The sequence below is a fragment of the Cuculus canorus genome, chromosome 14 (assembly GCF_017976375.1).
Source record: "Cuculus canorus isolate bCucCan1 chromosome 14, bCucCan1.pri, whole genome shotgun sequence".
NCBI classification, from domain to species: Eukaryota; Metazoa; Chordata; class Aves; order Cuculiformes; family Cuculidae; genus Cuculus; species Cuculus canorus.
In genome coordinates, this window is record NC_071414.1 from 15,190,499 (window position 1) to 15,209,006 (window position 18,508).

Sequence of the window (18,508 nt, forward strand, 5' to 3'; positions counted from 1 at the left end):
GTCGCCCAGGCCTGATAACAGATGTTTGCTTTCTAAAACTCCAAAAAGAGTCTGAAGAGACTTTATTTGCTGGCATTCTCAGTACCACGGCCAAGCTGCATTCCCCCCACCCCCTGCGCTACCCCCTCTCCCCAGCCTCCCCCCACTTTCCCCGAGACCCTCCCCACCCCGTGTTGGCCTTCCTGCCCCCCTCTCTCCCTCTCTCCCTGTGTTCTCCCTCCCCGTGTTGCCCCCCTTTTTTCCCATCTCCCCCCTCCCCGTGTTGCCCCTCCCCTCCCTGATCTCCCCCCTCTTCCCAATCTCCCCACCAGTGTTACGCACCAGAGTTACCCCCCTCTCCCTGATCTCCCCCTTCTCCGTATTATCCCCTTCTCCCCAATCTCCCCCCACTCCCGTGTTCCCTTTCTCTTCTCGATGTCCCCCCTTTCCCTGAGACATCCTCCTGTGTTGCCCCCTCTCCCAATCTACTCACTCGTGTTCTCCCCCCTCAATCTCCCCCCATGTTGCCCCCCAATGTCCCCCCCCCATGTTGCCCCCTTCTCGCCCATCCTCCCCTCATGTCCTGCCCCAACTTTTTCCCCCCTCCGTGCTCCCTCTCTCCAACCTCTCGCCCCCCGTGTCGCCCCTCTCCCGGATCCCCCCCTCCTCATGTCCCCCCAATCTCCCCTCCCCGTATTATCCCCTTCTCCCCAATCTCCCCCCACCCCCGTGTTCCTTTCCTCTTCCCGATGTCCCCCCTTTCCCTGAGACACCCCCCTGTTGCCCCCTCTTCCCAATCTACTCACTCGTGTTCTCCCCCTCCCCAATCTCCCCCCTCCCTATGTTGCCTCCCTTCTCGCCGACTCTCCCCCCATGTCCCCCCCAAAACTTGTCCCCCCTCCGTGCTCCCTCTCTCCAATCTCTCGACCCCCGTGTCCCCCCTCTCCCCGATCCCCCCCGCCCCGCTGAGGGCGACGGGCACTGCCGCAGTCTCGGAGTCGCGATGGCAGCCGGAGCCCCGCGAGCTTTGCAGGAGGAGGGGGGGAGGCGAAGGGGGGGAGTGCGTCGCGGTGGGCGGGGAGGGACAAAGCCGCCGCCATCTTGGGGCTCAGTGAGAAAAACAAGCAGAGGCGGCGCCTCGAGCCGGGGGGGCCTCGGCCTTCCCACGGGTGCGCGGTGCGCAGCCCCCTCCACGCCCGCTCGCCGCGGCCATTGCGGTACCCCCCCGGCCCCGGGGCCATCCCGCTTCTCGCCCATCCCCCCACACATTCCGTTCCCCCCCGCCCCCCCCCCCCCCCCCCGCGCACCGCCCACGTGATTGGCTGGTTCGATTCGTCGCTCTGCCATTGGCTGGCGGGCGCGACGTGACGTAAGCACGCAGCGCGACGCGCCCGGCGGGTATAAATAAGGGTGGAGGGGGGCTGCGCAGCCGGAGCGAGCAGGCGGGTCGGGCCCGGGTAGGCCGAGTGGAGCCATCGCGCCTCATCCCCGCGGGAGCAGCGCCGAAACCGACTGAAAGGCCTCGATCGGCTTTCTTCGGAACGTCCCTTCGGCGCCCGCCGAGTTTTCGTTTCCGTTTGCGCAGCGCCCGAGCGCCCCCGCCGAGCTTTGTGTTCTCCAGGCCCCTGTGGGGAAGGCGCGGCCAAGATGGATCCCTGTCACACCGAGGAGACCGAGGGCGAGATCCCCGGCTTGGGTGAGGCCCGGCGGGGGAGGGGCGGCGCGGGGAGAACGGGGGAGGGGCGGTGGGGCTGCGGGGGAGGGGCGGTGGGTCCCGCCCGATCTGGGCCTCGGCGGCCCCGGGCCCGGCCGCGTGCGCCACCCCCTCCCCCCGCGGCGGCGTGGCGGGGCCGTTCCAGGGCCTCCCGGTGAAAGCGCAAGTGGAACCTCGCGGCCGCGGTAACGCCCGCCCCCCTCTGAGTAGCGTAAACGTGGTGCGAGCGGTAAAGGAGAAGTTGAGAGCGAGGGGTGCCGGGCGCCATAACGGGCTCGGCTTAAAATGGTGACTGGTGCCAGGGCCGCAGCAGCTCTGCCGCAGCGCCGGCTCTCCGCCGCTGATAACGGCTTACCCCGCTGCTACTAAAGACGTTTAATGGCCAATATTACTTTAAAATCTTTATTGAATAGCGGAGAACGTACATAAAATACATTATCGAAGCACCTTCTAGTTGTTTCCTTAAACTACGCAGAAAATTCTACCAAAACGCACAGGTTAAACAAGCGGAAAAAACTCCAAACCATGTTTTGCACTTCAATCGTGCTTTAAAATAAACTATAGAGGTAATGTATTCAGCTAAAGTACATCGTCTAATAACACAGCGAGTGATTAGGTTTAACTCTTGAACTTCAGGGACGTTCTCCTGTTCTTAAGAAGTCAGGAAAGACTTAACCTGTGGAAAAAAAAATAATATTTGTTTAATGTATTAAAAGAAAAGCTAATTCAATAGGTTTTCTTCTTTTTTGGGGGGAACAAATGGTTTGTTATGTACGGTCTCCGGTGCTGTTCTGCCTTTACATATAAATCAAGTCTTGAAATGCTTTTCAGTACAGCTGACGGCCGTCACCCCAGCAATTGTAAGCTAATACTAGATAGAACTGAGTAACTTTTATTACTCAAGTATCAAGCACTTATGAAAAGTAGGTTTTGGAGTGCTTTAAAATGAGCTTTACTTCATTGGGTAACTCTCCTAGGAAGAGAGGAATTGTCTAAACTAAGCCAAAGATCTGGCAGCACTTCTGATATGGTGCTGTACGCCCTGCCTTTTCTGTGCTGGTGTGGTGAAGGAAGCGCTGGGGGCCTTTGAGTGGGGCAAGTTATAAGAAAGATAGCGTGTATGAGTGTAGTCTGGTTCATAATTTGCTTAACAGCAAATACCTCCACAACTGAACACTGCTCCCTTCCCCACTTTAGAGCTGTTCAATTGGGAGAATTTGGTTTGGCTTGAAGTTGTTTAGTAATAGCAAACTGATGCAGAACAAGATGGAGAAATTGGTTTTCGTGGCTTGAGAGGTGGGTGTCCCTTACCATCTTACAAGAACAGTCTTGTTGGGGCAGTGGGGAAGGCTGAAGTGTCCTAGTAAGGGAAATAAGTGTTACGGCCCTACAGGGCAGAGGATAAGCTCTGTGCCTTTAAGTATTAGGTTATTGTGTTTTGGGTTTTTTTTCTGTGAACTGAGTGTGCAGACATTGCTACAGCAGAAGGATTGTTTGGGTGCTTCCCAAGTCTTGTCTTTCCTTGGAATTGACAAACACCATTTTGACCCAAGTGACTACAAGTGTCACTTCGTGCCTTTAGAATGATGTGCAAGGTTCAGTTATCTGTCTGACGTGTTGCTCTCTGCCCAGAAGAGCCTGGATCCCTAGAGTGCAAGGGGGCATGGATAGCTCTGAGTGGACTGCCAGATTTTTCTAAGGACCTCATGGCTGACACAAGCTGCATAGTATGTATCATGCTGTGAACTATTTAATGAACAGTATGGCAGTGCAGACCTGGCAGAGAGGAGCCTGACTACTCCAGCTACTGTGCACTTGCATCCCCAACAGTTGTCCCTCTTTAATAACACCCATTTATCTCTCGAATTGTGAGGGTAAGGAAGTGGGGTTAAATGACTTTTTTTTTTTGAAGGAAAGCAAGGAGCCTTTTCTGTGTTCAGAGTAGTCTGTAAAGCAGACTACTGTAGTAGCCCTGAATGAGTACTTATCACAAATTAAGAATGTAAATTGATACAGCTGTTAGTGCCTAAGAAAAGCAGACAAGGAAACATTTAATACTTACCTTATCAATCAGGTACTCCTGTTTGATCTGATCATTCTTAAAATCTTCATTAACATCCAAAACTAGAATGGGAATCTCCTTAAGGTTTTCAAAATCAACTCTGTTAAGCAGAAGAACATCATGCTAGTAAAAGTGGTATACAGTAGTACTGTGTGTAAATAGTGCAGCTCTTTGCTTTCTACCTCATCCTGAAGGTGCAGTCTTACTAAATGACGTTAAACACCAGTGCCTGGGATCAATTATAAAGCCCCTGTCAAGGCTGCCAGGGGCTTTATATGTGTTGTATAACATGGACAACATTGTATCACCATACTGTTAACATTTCACAAGTCTGGCCTCTTAATATCCTTTTACCCTACAAGTGGCAGGGGGAGAAACAGTTTATGCTTTTTATATTGCTTTCCTTTCCGTCATTCCTTTTGCTGTGGAATTGATTATCAGGAATGTGATTTTGATAGAGTATTTTTTCAACATACCATTTGCCCTGTGTCTCCCCCACTCCAGTTAACTGCTAATCCATTTACTAAGGTGGAGTTTCAAAGCTTCCTTTGGTGAGGATGACCTCTTTAACAGGTTGCAAGACTGGTATTTAAAATGGCTCAGAGATAAGCAAAACCATTTTGGCTACAGGTTAGGAGCACGTGGAAGCAGTAGTTGTGCACCTGGATACACTGTTCTCTCTAAGCAGTAGTTATTGTCTCCGTGTGTGTGAACAGCAGTTTCTAAAATGCATTTAAGTGTGCTGAAAAACATTCTTGTGTTCACAGACTTCAGTGGTCCTATGAAAAGTACAGGAAATGCTTGCTCACAAGCTTGGAATGAGTAAACAATGTAAATGTTCCCAAAATTCTACAGTATGCCATGCCTTTGTCTCCTAAGTATTTGGGTCAGCCTGTATGAAACTTAGGAGAGAAGATATGATTGATAACATGCTATTCCTGGAATTGTTAGGCTTCCCATTCAGTAGAGTATTCCAGACCCTTCTAGGGGAACATTTAAGGTCTGTTTTCACAGTAAAATTGGAAGGAAAGGGCACGAAGGTGTGCAGAGATCATTTAGCAGCTGACTGGGCTTCTTGTGTCTAACAGTACCTGCCAAAAGCCTTTCTGATTGTTTATTTTGAAGCTAGGATTAATATTTAAACTCTGTTGCAATACAGTCAGTCCAGTGTAGTTTAAGGGTAGTTGGGACCTTGCCCTCCTTTGCGTTGAAACTGGAAGCGGCTTAACAGATAATGCGATTGGTCAGCCAAACACAACTCTGTCCTATTCCTGTGTACTTCAGTTAGCAAAACTCATATCCTTGCTGGAGGTAGAGCTATACAGCTTTCTAGTTGAAACTAATGCCTAACAACGGCTTTAAATTAGCTGGAAGGTTCCATCTCTTGGCAATTTCTACTTCCCTGCCAACAGAAGACCATCCCTCTGCATATCACCTAGAGTAATCATCTCTGCCAAGAAACCTGCAGTGGGTCTAGAGGAAAGTCCTTCCAGCTGTGCCCAGGTGAAGCTAGACTTAAATCTTAGTTTTATCCCTAATCAGCTTTTGCTGATAGGTAGGAGTGACCCTTGCTATAAGATGAAACTTGCCTGCAGAAAATAGCTTCATACCTCATAGTCCTTTCGTGGAGCCATGTTTCATGTTTATAGTGGAGGTTTTCCAAATACTCGAGCTCAATTCCTTGTTCCTCTTCTCTTCCCCTCATCTGTAGCCTTTCCATGCATTTCTATAAAAAAAAAAGTACAAGCCTGGTCATGAATCATGTTGACGGGTAAATCAGCTAAGCAAACCAAGTGGCCCTTAAATAGGGACTAATGCTAGATGTTAGTGAGCTTTAATTGTAAATGCTTGGCTGAACACGACTTAAATCTAGAATAACTCTTTTTTAACAAAAGAACTTGAGCCACTTCAGCTACTCTGAAGCTCTTATTAAAAGATGTTCGCTTCAGTTCATGAGTGTATGGGAAGCCAAACTAATTCAGAAATGCAATTTCAGCCTTGTTCCTCTACTGAGAGGGGTGGGTGCTGGCAACTGTAGCATTTGCTGGCATCAGAATGGCAGCTCAGAGGGGAGGTCTTTAAACTTGGTCTCTGAATGAAAGCTGAATTTCTCAATAGACTTCTCATTACATGTTGGGGGAAGGAACTCTTTCAGCATTAGGCAATGGAGCATTCAGTCAGGAGTACTTGGGGGCCTGTACCCTCAAGCTCCTGGAAACTGAAGTTGGAGCTGAAATACTGTCATCTTTAGTGAACATACCTGAGGTGTGGTTCTTAGGTAGATCATGCCATCCAGTTCTATATCTGATTCGAACTGATTCAACAGCCATGTGTGCCAGTCCTGATAAATAGCCCACTCTGTTTCGTTGATATTGCCAGACTCGAAGAGGTTAGAAGCAAACACGTATCTGCAATGGAAGACACATTAGATTAGTTTCATGTCAGGAACGACCCAACTGAGCTACTAAAACACTTCTGCAGTCTTGTTGGACTGAGAGTGATTACCTGTCGCTGTACACAGATCTCTCAAAAAACTGCACAGGGTGCTCTGCTTCACTGAGCTTGGCTGAGACTGGTTTTAATTGTGCTCTTACTCTGCTCAAGCAAGCGTAGGTCTGAAATGTGTAAGCCCATCTTGTGGGCTTGTCATACAGCATTTGAAGTAGATTTCCTCCACTCTTCTGAGATGTTGAAAGTTCCTAGGGGACAAGAGAGAAATTAGTAGTGGCACACTTGCAGGATTTTATTTCGTGATGTTGAAGTAAGAATTCATGGCCCTGTGTGGGGGTTTGTGCTTGTTTAGGAAAACGCTGGGGCATAGCAAGAGATTTTTCTCAGCTGATGGCAGTCTCTGCGAGAGCTTCTTTAGCATGGGTTGACTGGAATTTCAGAGCTGCTTTCACATAAGTTGATTGGGGTTTCAGACTTATGTGGGATTCCTGTGGAGGAGGGCAGTTATTTGGATTCCGTAGCACCTTCCCAAGCAGCAGTGTCAGTTCAGAGCGTTCGGCAAACCGGTAGCAGGGCTGACTCTGTGCTCAGACTGCGCAGCTGAATTTTGGCAGTCACGGCAGTTCCGTGTCTCTTCCCGAGCTTCCCAGACCCACCGCACCTACCTCGTATTCATCGTCCGCCGTCTGGATGTTGCACCACTTGGCGATGGGTTCGGGGATGATCTCCCACTCATCGCTGTGTTTCTCCAGCAGCCGCACAAACGTTGACTTCCCTGCGGCTGGAGAAGGGGCAGACGCTCACCGAGGGTGGCGGGTGCCGAGAGGCTGCAGGCAGCTTTGGGGCGCTGGGGAAGGGCCGGCGGATCGACCGCGAGCCGAACGCTTCTAATCGCCGGCGCCAGAGGGGCCGCACCCAGGCCGGGCGGCCGATAACGGTCCGGCGCCGCCATCTTAGAAGCGGCCCGAGCGAGGCGGCATTGCTGGGGCCGAGGAGAGGCGTGAGGCGACTGCGCATGCGCAGCATTGGTATAAGGAGGGAAGCTAGGCGAGGCGACGGCGCATGCGCAGCATTGGCTGGGGGGGCGGCGCGGAGGATGTGGCGCGTGCGCAGCCGGGGCCCGCGGAGAGTGGCGCAGTCGCGGCCGGGATGGGGGTGGGGAGGGTAATCGCCCCTGGGGAGCAGGGCCTGAGCCCAGGACGGGCGAGTTCTTTTAGAGCCCGCCCTGCCGCCAGGGTGCTGCGTCCTCGCCAGGATGGGCGACCGGGAGGGGCGGTGGGTGGCGGGACCCCCCTCCCTTCCCCCCCCCCCCCCCGGCGCCGGTTTCACCGTGCGGCCGAGTGCGCTGCTCACCGATGTTGCCTTCGATGGAGATCTTTTTAAGGCGCTTCTGGAAGCTGGAGTCGAGGGAGCCGGCGGGGCCGCGGCAGCGCCGCTTGGCCGGGGTGGACATGGCAATAGCAGGCGGTGCCGCCCCGGCGCGCTTTAAGGTTCCCGCCAGCCGGTGGGCGGGACGGCCCTGCCCGCCGCCACTCCCCGGCAGGAGGAGGGGGCGCCGAGCCCCGGGGCGCCTCAGAACGGGCGTTCGGTGAGGGAAATGAGCGGAGCTGCTCCGTCTGGGCAGTGACCGAAAAACGGTTCCACTTACCGGCCTGATTTGCATTTATGTAAACGAGTTCTCCGTGTCATTCGCTTTAGCCACATGGGTTTGTTTTTTCCCCTTTTTTCAAAAGCCTCCAGCTGTCGGGGCGGCCGTTGTTGGTGTCCGGTTTGGTGCCTGGCGGGGGCTGAAGCCGTGCGGATTCGCAGTGGCTCGGCCTGGGTCTGTCCCGTAGCATGGGTTGGGAGGGGAACATGTGTGGGAGCATCCAGGGCCAGGAGCTGCTCGGCTCCGAACTCCCTGCTATCCAACGTGCTGGAAAGTAAAGTCTCTAAGACTCGTTTTGGAGTTTTAGAAAGGTAGCACCACGCATAGGCAACATGAGGGAGTGACCTCATATCAATCACATGCAGATTGATATGAGACAGTCTGAGAGACAAGAGCTGAGGACAGAATATATTTCCCACTTACATGGGTAAACTTACCCAGAAATCTTAAGCAGCATCTGTTACTTTCCAAGGTCTAATTTTTATGTTATGAATTTTGCAGCAGTCAAATCTCTTGCTAATGTGGAGCTGGCTCCAGTCCTGTCTGACCTTGCATTTGAGATAGGGAAAGGCTGCAAACGGCGATTAGAGAATACGCATCTGTTCAGCACAAGATATTATGATCTCCAAAGAATGAACAGTGTTCGGAAAAACTGTACAACTTCTTAAAAAATAGTATTACTTTGAAGCATTCTGTTTAACTTAAAAAAAACCCCAATTACTTAGATGAAACTTTATTTAAATCAAAAATATTTCACGTTTTATAATAAGTACTTTTTGCATCGCCATGCGTTGATGTGAGCGGACGTGCCAGGGCTGAGCTGCTGGCGCGTGTTCACCTCTTGGGCAAGCAGAGACATGAACCGCTGGCTCTTCCTAGGGCAGGGCGAGGGAATGGAGGATTCCCAGATGGATCCGAAGTGGTGTGACGGTAGTTAGTGTTGTGACGCAGAGATCAGGGTGATGTCGAGCTAGGTCTGGTGTGTTTGGAGGAGATGGGAGGGAGTTGCATTTTCCTTTCTTTGTGATAACTGTGACCCATGTCTCTTCTTTCCCCGTCTCCTACAAACACACCAGGCTTCAGTGACCGAAGCGAGCAGATTGTTTCACGTGGGGTAGCGTCAGCCTTTGAAGCTGGTAAGTGCTAGTTCCCACACCTCTCTCCGTGTCCGGCCGTGCCGGTGCGGGGCGACCTGGGGCCCCGGGCAGAGCGCGGGGGGGGGGAGGACGGGGGGACGGGAGGGAGGAGGCGCTCGGGGCATGCGCAGTCAGGAGAGCGGCCCTCGGGCGCAGGCGCGGCCCGCGCTGGGCGCGGGAGCCGGCGCGCGGGCTTTGTTCCACGCGGTAGGGAGGCGGCGCATGCGCACACTTGCGGGGGGTGCCGGCGTGCGGGTGGAGGAGCGTAGAGTAGCGAGGACGCATGCGCAACCCGGCGGGGAGCGGCGCTGCGGAGCACGCGCACGTGGAGGCGCGCGGGAAGGGGGTGTCCCGCCGCGTGTCGTCGCGCACGCGCGCCCCGCTCGCAGCCACGCCGCGGCGCCTCCCGGGAGCGCGCGCTCCGCGGCGGAGGGTTCCTGTGCGCGAGGGCGGGGCTGCGGCGCGGGGCCGGCGCTCTTTGTGCGGCGGAAGGGCCCGTCCCAGCGGAAGCGGGAGAACCCGCCGCCATTTCCTAGCGCGCTCTCGCCACAGGCTCGCCCGCTCGCTGCCGCCCGACCGGGACTAGGCGCTCTCCGGACAGCGGATCAGGCTCGGAGCCCTAGAACCACCGCGGAGCCCCACCATGTGTGCGTGCGGGGACGGGGGCTGGGCGCGGGCCGGGGGGCGGGAGCGGCTCCGCGAGTGTGAGGCGGGCGCGGCCCGAGGTAGAGGAGGCCCGAGGGCGGGCGGGCGCGGGCCGGGGGGGCCGCCGGGCGCTCTCAGGGGGTGCGGGTGGCGGCCGTGCCGCGCCGCCGCTCAAAGGACCCGCTTTCATCTTCTCCAGCAACCACGGAAGCCGAGACGGAGCCGAGCCTCACCCCCAACGTGATGCTCAGCACGGAGACCACCGAGGGATACGTGGTGAAAGTCAGGGGGCTGCCTTGGTCCTGCTCCACCGAGGAGGTGCTGAGGTTTTTCTCCGGTAAGCGCGACTCGCGGAGTGGGGGTGTCAGAGGGGGCCTGAGCTCTGCTGTTGGTTCTGAGTTCCTCCTGGGGACGCTATGGCAGTTCCAGAAAGCATTCAGGGCACTTCAGCAGCTAGTGAAGTTCCTAATGCAACAAATGCGTCAGCTGGGATGTAGTGTGGAAGACCATGCTTTTGGTAGTAGGAACTAGACACAAAGGAGCTTAGTCTGGAGGTTGCTAGGAGAGCCACAGCTGTCTCAGCTCTTTGAGCAGCCACAAGAGAGCAGCTTCCATTTTAAAGAAGTCAAGTTTTTTTTTCTTCAGGTTGAACTAAATTAGTTTAGTTCTTCATGTTGTCTTTATAGGTTCTCTTTAGTTAAGTGTTCAGTGTATTGTGGCTTGTCCTCCGATTAATAATCCTGGAGTAATAATGAATGGTGATCAATATGTGCTTTCTTCGGGGACTGGAGATTTTAAAGCTGCTTCAGGAGTTTGGCTTATTGAACTTGGTTCCAATTTAGTTCATTATGTTTACAGTGATTGTTGCTGCTTCTTTTTTCACTTCATGCTGATGACAAGTTTCAGTTATGATCAAAAACATTCAACTTCACACGGGGCAGCAAGGCTTTTAAAATAGATAGTGAATCAGTATTTATAATATTTTGCTAATATGCGGATACGACAAGAAGGGTGATTTGACTTTCATTAGACCTTTACTGGTTACTATAAAAGTCACAAATTTCTGCTGTTTTGTCTTTTTAATGCAGCTTGATAATTGTTAGCTTTTTCCTTTCAGAATGTCTGATTGAACATTTTAAAGTCACAGCTTTGCTGTAAAATTTAATTTTGGTCTTCCTGTTTCACTTTCAGATTGCAAAATTCTAAATGGGTCTCTGGGTATCCGTTTCATCTACACCAGGGAGGGCAGACCAAGTGGAGAAGCATTTGTTGAACTCGAATCAGAGGAGGATGTGAAATTGGCACTGAAAAAAGACAGAGAAACAATGGGACACAGATATGTTGAAGGTTTGACTCAGTTGGACTCGTAACTGACTAATTGTATTTGTGCTTGATGAGTTTTTGGTTGGTTGCTTTTCAGTCTTCTTAAAATGCATGTGAAAGGGCAAAAGGACTTGTGTGTATCATAAGTTGACTAGTTTCGAGGCAAATTACTTTTAAAGCTGTTGCGTGTTCCAGAATGCATTAATTCTAAGTGCCTTTTACAGTTTTCAAGTCAAACAACGTTGAAATGGATTGGGTTCTGAAGCATACTGGTCCCAACAGCCCTGATACGGCTAATGATGGTTTTGTACGTCTTAGAGGACTCCCATTTGGCTGTAGTAAAGAAGAAATTGTACAGTTTTTTTCAGGTATGTGGGATAAAAGTAGTAGCTTTAGCACGATTGGTCTGTGCTAAAAAGAACACCGTGGATTGCCCAGTAGTACTACCAGCAGTTTACTTATGAGTATTAAAAATAAATAGTTCTTCATTATTTAGCTGGGCTTGAGGGATCAATCCCTCAAGTACTTGCTCATTAAATAATTGAGAGAACTCCAAAAAGCTGCTCTAGGGTATACTTAGTGGGACATCCTGTTCCAAGTAAGGACAGCAGAAAAGTGCCTTGCTTTTTAAACCACAAGTGAACACTTGGGATGGGAGGATGTTTCCACCCACAGTCTTAGCTGGGTCACACTGTTCTGTGAAGGGTGTACGATGCCCGTACTGCTGGGCTCAGGATCCGAGGAAGGGCCTGCATTGTGCCCCTGATTTCATATAAAGGTAGATCTAGTATTGAATAAGGTCCCCCCAAAAAAACCCCAACCTGCTGAACTCTACCCCGGTACAGATTTACCCCCTCGCCACTCCCCTTCATAGCAGGAAAATGAACGCCTTTGATGTTGTCTAGCTATAAGTTTTTATGGATTAAGAGATAATGTCTTGTGTTGACTCATTCTCATTTTTTGCAGCTGTTGTATGTTTTAGGAATTGGAATATTGTTATAAATGTCTAAGAATGAAACCTATTGATTTATCTAGGATTTAACTTGGTAGTATTTTCAAAGTAGTAGATCTCTAAATGTCAGTGTTTTAAATTAAATTAGCTCGCAATGTTTTGCTGTAACAAGATATGATTGAGCTTTCTGTTTTGTTTTAAAATACAGTAGAAGTATTTCCATTTTTCAACATTAAAACTTGCTTTTTGTTTTCTGAATGGGTAATATATTATGAACACCAGCAATTCCTAAGCATGTGCATTTTAAGTTGTTCCTTACTAAATGATTCAAACTTTAAAGGCTGTTAATGTGCTTAATATACGAAATGTGCCTCTTCTCTTCAGAGACTAATCTTTTTGAAATTACTTCATGATCTTTTCTTAATTAAGCACTCCTAAAGATAAAAGAACATGATAAAATTTAATGTTTGCGTAAGGCTAACTATTTTACCTGAGTGACTTTTAGTAAAATTTGTTTATGTATATATATATATAGTTGTTTTAACTTGCTGTGTTTGAATTTAAGTTATGTTGCAAACTTCCTCTTAAATACTTTCACAGAATTGAAGAGGTTTGTACTGATATGTGCGCTTCTTAATGCACCTTGCAGCAGATGCCTTATCTGAGGAGTTGTCTCTGACCCTCAGAATGTTTCTGTGCTCTGCAGGGTGGGTTAAGAACGTAAACTGAATGGTATGTGGTCGTGGCTCTCTTTTGTTGACATGCTTTTGCTTCTGGTGTTAGAATCAACATACCATTCGCTTACAAGTGTTACAATTCTGGTGTATTTAAAGCTATAAGAAAAACTCATGACTGGGCTTGTGATGTTAATATTGCCCCCCTACTGGGGTTATTTGTCCTTGGGTTGAAGGGTTGGAAATCGTGCCAAATGGGATAACATTGCCGGTGGACTTCCAGGGGAGGAGTACGGGGGAGGCCTTCGTGCAGTTTGCTTCACAGGAAATAGCTGAAAAGGCTCTAAAGAAACACAAGGAAAGAATAGGGCACAGGTGGGGATGGATGGTTGGTTGGCTCTGTCACTTTTCTTATGGTAAACAATTAAATCCATATTCTCTCTTCTGAAAGTGTTAACATAAAATAGAAATAGTATTTTGGTCTCTAACTTGGTGATAAGTAAAGACACTGCTACTGTGTGTATGGCACAGTCTGTTTGGATCTAATCAAAAGTAAAGATTAAATTGGGCCAAGCTTCATTCTGCTTTGAAAACTTGGTAATAATGGAGTGCAAAACAGATAGCTTGAGAGTGACAAAAGTTGAGAGACTATGGCTTTAACTTCTCAAATAGCACCAATCATGACTTCAGCTCTAAAGACACGCACAGTACTCTTATTACCATAAGAAAATGTGATACTTTCTAAACTTGTTTTATAAGTTGAAATGTAACAAATTTTCTTACTGTATTAATCTTCAATGTGATAAGCATAGCTTTCAAGAAATTGTCACAAAGGGTTTTTATTCTACTTTACTTGTGACTATTTTTCATTGAAGCATGCACTTTTTGCCTACGCTGAATCACTGAAGCGGAGGCGGGGTTCACTAGCACATGCAGAGCTTTTTGTAGTATCCTGATGGGTTACGATCCTGGTGGAGACTGGGTTTTTAACCCTCTGTTTACATTGCTTGTGTGAGCAAAACAGTGCTGAGTTGAGTGGACATCAGTCCCTCCTACAGTTTTTGACTAACACTTTAAATTGGGGGGAGGAGGGTGGGGAATACATGTTGCTCCCCCGCCCTTAAGGCTGGGATACTGTGAAGTACAAGGAGCATGTGAACCCTTCAGTAATAGTAATTTCTTGAAAATACACTGATTTGAAAGTAATGTAGTGTTTATAATAAATAATATGTCATTGCCTACCGTAATGTAAAGAAACCTGGCTTAAAATATATTGCCAGTTTTTGAGGCTATGACTAAATGGTTTGTTGTACTGTAAAGTTGTCAGGTGTTTGTGGAAGGAATGAAAGACTAACTTCTTTCTGTGGAAACGCTCCTAGGTACATTGAGATCTTCAAGAGTAGTCGGGCAGAAGTGCGCACTCACTACGACCCTCCACGCAAGCTGCTGGCAATGCAGAGACCTGGTCCATACGACAGACCCGGTCTAACGCGGGGATATAACAGTCTTGGTAGAGGAAGTAGCTTGGAAAGAATGAGGCGTGGAGCTTATGGAGGAGGTAAGTACACGGAGTCCAAGAGGGAGCTGCTTATCTGAGAAGCAGCAACACTTGGACCTGGTAGTGTCTCCCCTGCTTTGTAATGTCTGGTTTGTATGTGTGCCCGTGACTTTTTCTAGAAGAAATGCTGTATTTTAGTACTGGTTGTGTGCTGGGTGTTTGTGTGTATTTGGATTTTTCTATAGTTGAAATGAGCATGTTGTCTGATCTATTTATAGGTTATGGAGGTTATGATGACTACAATGGGTATAATGATGGCTATGGTTTTGGTTCTGATAGATTTGGAAGAGGTAAGATTTCTCTAATAGGAATAGTAACTAAACTTTCAATACATCTCAAAAGAAACTAAAATACATCTGAAAGACCTAGAATGGACTCTTTTCTCTGCAGGAATGTCGGACCACAGATACGGCGACGGGACGTCCACCTTCCAGAGCACGACTGGCCACTGTGTCCACATGAGAGGTCTGCCTTACAGAGCGACAGAGAATGACATCTATAACGTGAGTTCCAAATCTGCCCTTCCCTGAAGTGTGTGTCTTTCGGAGTCTGTGGTCATTACTGGATGCGTCAACTGCAGTGCAGCTAATGAGTGTTCCTTTCGAGGAAACAGCTCGCTGTAAGACTGAACTGTTGCATTGGTGCCTTTTAATCTGTGTGACTTTTGCATGTAGTTCTTCTCACCTCTGAATCCTGTAAGAGTACACATTGAAATCGGAGCAGATGGCAGAGTAACTGGAGAGGCAGACGTTGAATTTGCTACTCATGAGGATGCAGTGGCCGCTATGTCCAAAGACAAAGCAAATATGCGTAAGTACACCTGGCTCTGCAGAAACCTCAGCACTGCAGTGTAGTGCATCTGCTGTAACAGGAGTGCCGGAGGTTGCATTGAAGCCTTGTTTGCAGCAAGACAAACTGTGTGGCTTTGGTGTAAAATGCTCTCATGACAAATTTTATTTCTTCCAGAACACAGATACGTAGAGCTGTTCTTGAATTCTACAGCAGGAGGAACTGGTGGTGCCTATGGCAGTCAGATGATGGGAGCAATGGGTATGTGTAAACAGTCTCCCCGTACTTCTAAACAAGTACTTGATATTCAATGAAGCTGGCTAATTTTATACAGCTTCTGCCTGTTCAGTGCTTGGCATAAAAACTGAAATCCAACATTCTGTCTTAATCACACAGTCAAGGAATCGGAAGGGGTAGTCCAAGATTGGAACACTAGCACGCTGGCAGGTATATAAACCCTTTGGGAATGCATTCAATCAAATAATAGCTTGAATAAGCTGTGGTGCTGAATGTGGTGTGCGTGGTGGGGTGGGTGGCTCCCTGGGGTGTGGGAGTGCAGCGGGAGATGCCTGTCCTCTTATTCCCCTCCCTCCCTGTTTTTGAACACCTGTACAGTCTGGTGATGGAGGGTGTATCTGTGTCTGACCCACCTTTCAAGCCTGGTGTTGAGGTGGAAAAACATTTGGAATTTGGTGAAATTGTCTGAATTGCTCTAACAGACTCCAGAATTGTTTAAAATGTAAAATGTGTTAGCAACACGAGTCTAAACCAGTATTGTCCGTAACACGGATACCCCTCTTGATGCCCGACTTAACCTGGTTCCTAAGGTTAAGGTGGTGGTTGGTTCTCGGGTGTCTCTCTTGAGGGGCTGTTGTGGAGGGGGTGTGTGTAGATGAACTGCTGCTTTCTTAGTTTTGATTAAGAAACATTTGAAATCTACTGCTGGTACTTGAACTACGCAGAAGTGTTGTGGGAGTATAGACAAGTGAGGAGGTGAAGAGCTGTAGTTAGTGAGCTTATAGAGAGAGGGGTAGCACTGCGGTGGTGTGCAGCCAATCTGGATCAGCAGTAAGTTCCTTGTGTACAAACCGGTAGCTCCGGTTAGTGAGTCGGCATGCTCTGGAAGGGCTGGGCGCCATCACGGGCTGCACTCTGTGAGGTTACCTAAAGCCAAGCTCAAGTCCTTGAGGCACCTATTATGTACTGTAGCAGATCGATCCTGTAAGGTATTGTCTGTAGAAGCAGCAGAAGTAAAAGCCCTCACTGGAGGTGCTGGTGGAGAATTGCAAGCACTTGGTGCAGTTCTTAGTTCTCGTGCCACTGGGTTGTAGGAGTTGCTTTAGTAACAGGATAGCTTTCTTTGAGCTGTCTACTGGATGTACGTGGGCAGAGTGTGAGTGAGGCGAGACGGCGAGCTAGGGCTGGGGTGGGGGGGTGCTCTTGGGCAGGCGGCGGGGGCTTTGGTAAGGAGCAGGCTTGGACAGGCGAACTATTAACGTGTTTGTCCTTAACTTGAAAGGAAGCCAATCCAGTTATGGTGGTCCAGCTAACCAGCAGCTGAGCGGGGGTTACGGCGGTGGATACGGCGGCCAGAGCAGCATGAGTGGCTATGGTAAGAGCATCTCCTTGCTGGCCTAGTCCATGCCCAGTGCTGCTCCGTGGTGCCGAGGGGCCACGGTGCAGACTGGGCAGCACTAGTCCTGACAGCTCCACACTTGGTGATCATGACTGGAAGGAAGGAGATTCAAAGCAGCCTCTTGGAGATGAGGGGGGAAACATTTGGAAAGGGGTAGGAAATGGCAGTCTCCAGACTTGGGTTACTCCGAGTGCTTATCTTCTCTGTATGGAAGCTGGAGACCAGCCTGGGTTTTAAATCACAGAATGTTTGGAAAAGACCTTTTAAGATCATTGAGTCCAACTGTAAACCTAACACTGCCAAGTTCACCACTAAACCATGTCCTTAAGCACCATGTGGGACAGGGGAAGGCATGCGGGAGGCTGGGTGCTCTCCCCTTCCACAGAGCAGTGGTTGAGAACACTGACTCAAAGGTGGACGAGGCAGAGCTGCTCTTTAACAACCGAGAAAGTAAGTTCTGGGTGTGGAGCTGTAAATTGACGCTTTGCAGTGTTGGGCACAGTGGATGGTGTTTACGAGGTGGCCCAGCAAGGACAGGCGTTGGGGGAAGGATGCTTCGAATCGGCCTGAACCAGCTGTGAACCTGCTGTCGGTTTTCCCCCCCAGACCCCGGGAGCCAGGGCGCCATGAACAGCAGCTACTACAGCAGTGGGAACCGTGCGTCCATGGGAGTGAACGGCATGGGCGGCATGTCCAACATGTCCAACATGAGTGGTGGCTGGGGAATGTAACCAATCGCTGACTTTTGGTCACATCTTTTTTAAAAAACAAAAAAACAAAAAACTAAGTTTAACAGTTTTGCAATACGAGCTTGTGATTTCTGCTTTACTGTAAGTGAATTCAGGATTGTTATTTTAAAACCTTTCGGGTTCAGTATTTTTGAACGTACAGAAATGAACATTCATCTAGGATGTAATAACCAAGTTGAGTAAAGACTATAACTGTTAAACAACTCTGAGCGTTTCTCAAGTTAGTTTTGTTGTAGGAGTGTATTTAAGCAGTACGCGTATTTAGGTTAAAGCTGTTTGAATTATGTTAAATGTTGCTCTATTACCATATTACATCCAACACTGTTTTGAATCCATGTTGAAAGAGACATGCTTTTTTGTAAAGAAACAAAATAGAAGCTGTGTCTGGAATTCAAAGTGAACATTTGGCATGTTAGTTCTAGTTTCTTTCTTTTAATATCCTGTAAGGCAAGTTTAAAAGCTTTTTTTTTTTTTAAGTTAATGGGGGAAACGTGTTGAGATGCAATATGGCTTCCTTAGGATTTTGGTCTTGGTGTTCGTATAAAATTCTGAGGCCTTGATTTAATCTTTCCTTGTATTGTGATTTCCTTTTTAGGTGTATTGCGCTAAGTGAAACTTGTTAAATAAACCCTCCTTTTAAAAACTGGAACTCACTCCTTCTTGACCTCCAGCGTCTGGGGTGCAGCTGCTTGGGGCAGAGGTGGCACTGTGCTCCTCCAGTTCTTCTGACATGCATCTCCCATGAGCACTGACTGCTCCTGGGAATCCTCACCTGAGAGCTGGCCTGGGGGCTGTTTGTCAGCTGAGGGGGAGTTCTTGTGGAAAGACACCTGGTGCTGCTTCACAGCAGCCTGAGCGGGGCTGAAGGAGTTCTCTACTGCCTTGGGGGCATCTGCCTCACAGCCCCGGTGCTGCCCTGTCTCAGTAAATGCACTTCTATCAAACGTTCTTGAAGCTGTGGTGTTAGGAGCAGCTTTGAATCGCACTCGCTAGGCTGCAAAAGACCTTTGAGTCAGAGTCCAACTCTACCTGTCCACTACTCGCCCCTATCCCCAAGAGGATGAGGACTCCACCACTTCCCTGGGCAGCCTCTGCCAGTGCCTGAGGACCCTTTCCGTGAAGGAACTGTCACTGTCCAATCTCAGCCTGCCCTGGTACAACCTGAGGCCACTTCCTCAGCCTGTCGCGTGTC

The 18,508-nt window shown here is 49.2% G+C and overlaps 2 protein-coding genes across 8 annotated transcripts; one reads left to right on the plus strand and one right to left on the minus strand.

Annotated features, from left to right (window-relative positions):
* Positions 1-1,398: 1,398 nt before the first annotated feature.
* Positions 1,399-17,776, plus strand: HNRNPH1 (heterogeneous nuclear ribonucleoprotein H1). Of its 6 annotated transcripts, none has more exons than XM_054079233.1 (14): positions 1,399-1,675; positions 8,931-8,990; positions 9,835-9,972; positions 10,827-10,982; positions 11,183-11,326; positions 12,821-12,959; positions 13,964-14,142; positions 14,361-14,432; positions 14,512-14,645; positions 14,817-14,952; positions 15,109-15,192; positions 15,328-15,378; positions 16,451-16,543; positions 17,058-17,776. In XM_054079233.1, the coding sequence occupies exons 1-14, from the start codon at positions 1,627-1,629 to the stop codon at positions 17,135-17,137; spliced, it is 1,515 nt and encodes a 504-aa protein (XP_053935208.1). In that variant the 5' UTR covers positions 1,399-1,626; the 3' UTR covers positions 17,138-17,776. The 6 variants fall into 6 exon arrangements, with proteins under 6 accessions (XP_053935208.1, XP_053935206.1, XP_053935207.1 ...); XM_054079231.1 differs by having other exon boundaries at positions 17,174-17,776; XM_054079232.1 differs by having other exon boundaries at positions 14,533-14,645; positions 17,174-17,776.
* Positions 1,738-8,923, minus strand: LOC104059872 (deoxycytidine kinase 2). 2 transcript variants are annotated; one of them, XM_054079238.1, is made up of 7 exons: positions 7,560-8,923; positions 6,872-6,987; positions 6,261-6,454; positions 6,016-6,163; positions 5,366-5,481; positions 3,756-3,855; positions 1,738-2,369 (listed from the first exon to the last, which is right to left on the minus strand). In XM_054079238.1, exons 1-7 carry the CDS (start codon positions 7,867-7,869, stop codon positions 2,346-2,348), a joined length of 1,008 nt encoding a protein of 335 aa, XP_053935213.1. In that variant the 5' UTR covers positions 7,870-8,923; the 3' UTR covers positions 1,738-2,345. The 2 variants fall into 2 exon arrangements, with proteins under 2 accessions (XP_053935213.1, XP_053935212.1); XM_054079237.1 differs by having other exon boundaries at positions 1,738-3,855.
* Positions 17,777-18,508: the final 732 nt, after the last annotated feature.

Coding starts and splice junctions, on each gene's coding strand:
- HNRNPH1 (XM_054079231.1), top strand. CDS start 1,627: ATGGATCCCTGTCACACCGAGGAGACCGAGGGCGAGATCCCCGGCTTG. Junction 11,327..12,820: donor AATTGTACAGTTTTTTTCAG/GTATGTGGGATA, acceptor CTTGGGTTGAAG/GGTTGGAAATCGTGCCAAAT. Junction 16,544..17,173: donor GAGCAGCATGAGTGGCTATG/GTAAGAGCATCT, acceptor TTTCCCCCCCAG/ACCCCGGGAGCCAGGGCGCC.
- LOC104059872 (XM_054079237.1), bottom strand. CDS start 7,869: ATGCAAATCAGGCCGGTAAGTGGAACCGTTTTTCGGTCACTGCCCAGA. Junction 6,455..6,871: donor CGGCGGACGATGAATACGAG/GTAGGTGCGGTG, acceptor CTTGTCCCCTAG/GAACTTTCAACATCTCAGAA. Junction 5,482..6,015: donor ACCTAAGAACCACACCTCAG/GTATGTTCACTA, acceptor TTTTTTTTATAG/AAATGCATGGAAAGGCTACA.